Below are 5,326 nucleotides of genomic sequence, written 5' to 3' on the forward strand. Positions count from 1 at the left end.
CTGGCGCCCAATCAGCTCTCTTCCTGGGTCTGTGACGACGTTCGGCCCCGCCCCCTCGTGGGCGATAAAAAGCCACAGAAAAGGCGCAGCTGAGTGCCCCGCGCGCGGCCCTGCTCCCCGGCACCGCCTCCAGGTGCGCTCCCCGGCCTGGGGCTCGCGGGACGGGTCCCGCTGATTCCGTGGCGAGCCGCCGCCAGCTCCGCATCCTCCCCAGTCGCCAGTGCGGTGCGGCCGATCTCCTGGCTTCTCCCCCTCCCTTTTTTCTCTCACTGCCTCCTGCGCAGACGGCGTGCCCCGTGGCACTGGGCTGCTGGCCTGCGGGTGAGCAGCGGCGCAGCGCCCCTGTACGGCCAGCTCACCTTGCCCGGCCCGGCCGTGCCCGAGTGGCGACGGTCCCCCCAAGACACCCTTTTCCCTGCAGGATGAAGAACCCAATTTTGGAGGCGGTGTCACTAGTGCTGGAGAAGCTGCTCCTGATCTCCAACTTCAAGCTCTTCAGTTCAGGCGCCCCGGGCGAAGACAAGGCAAGGAACACTTTCTATGAGATCAACTCTTTTCTCCGCGGCGACGTGCTGGAGGTGCCTCGGACCCACCTGACACACTATGGCATCTACCTGGGCGACAACCGTGTCGCCCATATGATGCCCGACATCCTGTTGGCCCTGACTGACGACAAGGAGCTCACGCAGAAGGTGGTCTCCAACAAGCGTCTCATCCTGGGCGTCATTGGCAGGGTGGCCAGCATCCGCGTGGACACAGTGGAGGACTTCGCCTACGGAGCCGACATCCTGGTCAATCACCTGGATAGGTCCCTCAAGAAGAAGGCGCTGCTCAACGAAGAGGTGGCGCGGAGGGCGGAGAAGCTGCTGGGCATGACTCCCTACAGCCTGCTGTGGAACAACTGCGAGCACTTCGTCACCTACTGCAGGTTCGGCACCGCGATCAGCCCCCAGGCCGACAAGGTACCACGTGTGACTCCCCGGTGGGCTCGGTGGGGACGCCCCCTCCCATCCCTAACCTTTCATGTCCCCTGGGAGCAGGGATTGAGTTCTAGATTTAGTAACGAACCCTCTGGTGTTCTTCAGGGAAGCCAACTAAATAAATAAACGGCGATGTGCCTTGCAGGATATCTCGAAATGCACGGTGAAAGAGTGTGGCAATGCAGTACCGCTGCCAGCGATGCCAGAGAGCTGACCAGTTATTGCTGCAGAAGTCATCAGGGTGTCCATCCAGCGTAGTTGAAATGACAATGGGCAGGTGACTGGGAGGGTCACAGAAAATCTGTCGCCGTGTGCTTGCAACTTTACCCAAGAACTGCAGTTGGAAGGAAGGTGTCCAGAGTTTATATTTAATCCGTAACACTGTATAGTACAAATTGTTGTGCCTTTAAAACAAGGAAGCATGCTGTTTTCCCCATCTATAAGCTGCAGAGAGTGAACTCCCTTTGCTTAAGATAAACTGCCAAAATTTCCGTTAAGAAGACCTCTCTGGTAGATCCCTTACTCCTGTGGCTGAGCTTCAGAGAAGTCTTTTCCTTGGTATTCTGCATTCCTTCTGTGTTTAATTCCCACCTAGACTTCCCCATTGTTAAGCATCCTTTACACACTAGCCCCACAGGTGGGTTACATTGTTTCTGGGTTCCCCAGAGATCAAAACAATTGGCTTTCAAGAAAAGCCATTAAATGTTGGAAGGTAATTTTATAAATTAATATAAAAAGGGGGAAAAACTGTTAGAATTTAAGATGATTAAATTAGCTACAAACCCAAAGGAAAAACAATGGATTTTTATTGCCTTTTGAAACCTCTTAACTTGTAAAAATCAAATTTTAAGCCGAGGTATTGTTAGTGTGCACCCTTCACAATGAAAACCTGGGCAATCACGTAATAAGCTTCAGATTATACTCTTCATGTTTAGATATTTGGGTACCAAAAGAATCTAAGTCCATATAACCAATTTTTTATTGCTCCACATCTTAATTTTTTGACCCATATGTGAAAATCTTTCTCTCCTGTCGCAGAGCATGAATGTATACATCTGTGTATAAAACTCCTTACAGATTGTTTATAAAGCCACAACAGTCTCAATCTAGAGGTTCTTTTCTAAGCAAAATAAAAATACAGTTAGAGCACTCTGCAGTGATTCAAGAATCACAGTTTCAGTCCATGCCTGTCTAGAAATGAACTTCACCACATTTACAAACACTGGCTCCAAAAGTGTTCAAAAGGAAACATGTCAGATTTACTTAGGACCCAAGCACATAATTTCTCTAAGGAAAAACAGCATTTCCCTCCCATAATTAGGAGTTACCCTTTCATGGAACACATATAACACTGTATTATATATTTCTCCAAAAACACAAAAAACACAGTACAAGTGCTTTTTTAAGGTAGTAAAATATTTAATCAGCATAAATAACTAGTTGGAGTAGTTTTTCCTGTTTGGAAACTGTAAGATTTTATGGACGTAGAGAAGTGCTTTAATTGCTGTTGCTGCATAGCACCTCTTGTGAAACTTGAGTTTTCGTCTTCACTTTGAATGGTCTAACAAACAATTTGACCACAGAGTAGATTTCCCGGGAAAAAAAAAATCCCCATCCCAAATTTTCCAATTCTAAGGACTGTTTTTGAACATGCCCTGAGAGAAGTAGGTCACTAGTACTGAAGGAGGACTGGTTTCTATTTTTTGGAAACATAAGAAATGACAATTCTGGGACTGATTGTTGAGTTCTCCATATATATAACCATTATCAGCATAACATGAGAGCTGCAAAGTTGTCTCACTTAAATTTGTTTTTATAAAAGCTCTCAAGAGCACTTTCCCTCAGGAAAACACTGCAACTAATGTGAAAGTGAACTGGAAAAGAATCTTTTTTTTTTTTTTTTGTAGTGATGCTCTTCTTTACAAGTTTAGAAATCATAAAATTAAACTAGTTTATATTACTGTTAACAGTTTCAGTATTTCATAAACTATAAAGCCCTTTAATTAGTAACTGTTACTATTCCTTATGCTTTTTTTTCTTTGCTGATATTGCTTTGCATTGCCAAAGTGAATATACATACCCCTTTTACTTTCCGGGGATTCAGTGCTCAAAAGTTCCCCTGTAGGCTTCTTAACAACTAGAACCTAGAGGACATTTCCTACTGTGGAGCAACACCAGGGGTACCTCCTGGACTGGTGGCCAAGTGAACAAGAACAGGACATTAGAAACGAGATGCTCCTTGTGCAAGTCTTCTTTTGGGGGAGCCTCCACAATGATTCTATGTTGGCCTTAATTAAAAAGTACTGGAGGGCTTCCCTGGTGGTGCAGTGGTTGAGAGTCCGCCTGCCGATGCAGGGGACACGGGTTCGTGCCCCGGTCTGGAAGGATCCCACATGCCGCAGAGCGGCTGGGCCTGTGAGCCATGGCCGCTGAGCCTGCGCGTCCGGAGCCTGTGCTCCGCAACGGGAGAGGCCACAACAGTGAGAGGCCCGCGTACCGCAAAAAAAAAAAAAAAAATACTGGAAAGAGATAAAAGAAGCATGACTGTATCAAGACAACATTCTTATTTACCTAAATGTATATCTCCCCATTATTTGCCAAGCAGCTTTTCTCATTGTCCTGAAAACTTCATTCAGTTTGATCCTCATCACTTTAAGATTGTGTATTTGTTACTCAATGTCTTGTTAGTTTAGTAAAAAGAGACAAATCATATGTTTGACATATAAAAAGAATGACATCTGGATAACCAACAGGAAATTTCGTATTTGTTGAGATACTGTATAAAAGTACAGACAGAGACAGCCTTGCAGTGAAGGTAGTGTGTTAAAATATATTGGACTTGTGCATTCATTCCATTAAGAATTTGGAAACCTAGCTCTCCGGTACTAAATACGCCACTGTAGGAGACCCTAAAAGCATATACAATGACACGTCTAGAAAAGGAGCTTAAAACCAGTATGAGTAGGAAACTCTTAGCAAAATGGAGCAACTAATTGCTGAATTCTGCCCTGACACTGATGAGGTAGAGATAATTGTCAACAGATCTAGCAGTGATAATAATCGTTGTAATACCTTACATTTATACAGCATACGGACGAATACAAAGTACTATTGCAAAAAAATCTCATCTGATCTTCACAACAACCTCAGTATTCCCATGGAGGAGAAGAGGGTAGTCTGGACATGTTAAATGATTAAAAGGTGATCCAGGACTCAGACATAGGCCATTACTTCTAAGAAAAATTAGTTTTCTAAGGAAAAAAATTATACATCTTAGAAAAATGCATTCCTTGGGGGGTAAGGATCCTGTTTAATTTATCTTTATTTCTAGCAGTCAATTTTGAGTCACATAATTCATTATGAATTTAATATATGTTGGCAGGTAATGGGATATGAGAACAAAATTAGACTTTCTATGCCTTTACATTTTGAGACTTATCAGAATGTTATCATCAAAAGTATCACCAAATTTTAGAATGGTGAGTTGTAGGAATTGAATTCACCAATAATGATAGGCTAAATTCTATTTGCTTGAGATTAGAGATTGTTTGCTCATTTTACTTTAGAATATGTTATTGTTATTGAGAGGTAGTTTAATGTTGTCTTTAACCTTTAATCCTGAAAAACTTTTATGTGGTTACATTCTCTGTAGATTTCTATAAATGTTGTGTATGTACAAAGGCAACTGCCAGTATTAACCTAGTTGCCTGAAGTATCATTTCAGCTACTATGGGATGTAGAATCAGGAAACTGAACTATTAACATCTTAAATTCTTTCCAAGGTCATGAGAGAAATTCTAATTCTTCTGGTAGATAGAAAATAGCTGGGAAACTTGAGCTCTACTATTTGGTATATGTGATTCTTCCTAGGTTTAGCCACCTTTTCTAATATTCTTAAATTTTATTTTCCAGTTTTGTGAGAATGTGAAGATAATTATTCGTGATCAGAGAAGTGTTCTTGCTTCGGCAGTCTTGGGATTGGCATCTATAGTCTGTCTGGGTTTGGCATCATATACTACCCTTCCTGCAATTTTTATTCCATTCTGCTTATGGATGGCTGGCTAACTTCATACCCTCATTTCAGTGTGTGTATTCTATGTGTAGATATGTTTATATTTATAGAGCACAAATCAGTATAAGCATCATTGAGAAAAATGTGACCTGCAATACTGCATTCTGGATAAAAATGTGATTAAGAATCACACAAAGTGCTTACCGTGTAAGCCCAAGAGCAAAGGCTTTCTGAATCTTCCCAGGCAGTTCCATTTCAAAGCACTGCGAATCTTGGAAACATAACAGCTTGTGCTAGAATTCTCCATTACAAGAAAATCAGCCCCTAAGATGAT

General features: G+C 42.9%; 1 protein-coding gene across 1 annotated transcript; it reads left to right on the top strand.

The window, feature by feature from the left end:
- The first annotated feature begins 422 nt into the window (after positions 1-422).
- LRAT (lecithin retinol acyltransferase) lies at positions 423-5,045 on the top strand. Its single transcript, XM_060095375.1, has 2 exons — positions 423-962; positions 4,893-5,045. The coding sequence occupies exons 1-2, from the start codon at positions 423-425 to the stop codon at positions 5,043-5,045; spliced, it is 693 nt and encodes a 230-aa protein (XP_059951358.1).
- Positions 5,046-5,326: the final 281 nt, after the last annotated feature.

Source organism: Mesoplodon densirostris, chromosome 1 (assembly GCF_025265405.1).
Source record: "Mesoplodon densirostris isolate mMesDen1 chromosome 1, mMesDen1 primary haplotype, whole genome shotgun sequence".
Taxonomy (NCBI): domain Eukaryota; kingdom Metazoa; phylum Chordata; class Mammalia; order Artiodactyla; family Ziphiidae; genus Mesoplodon; species Mesoplodon densirostris.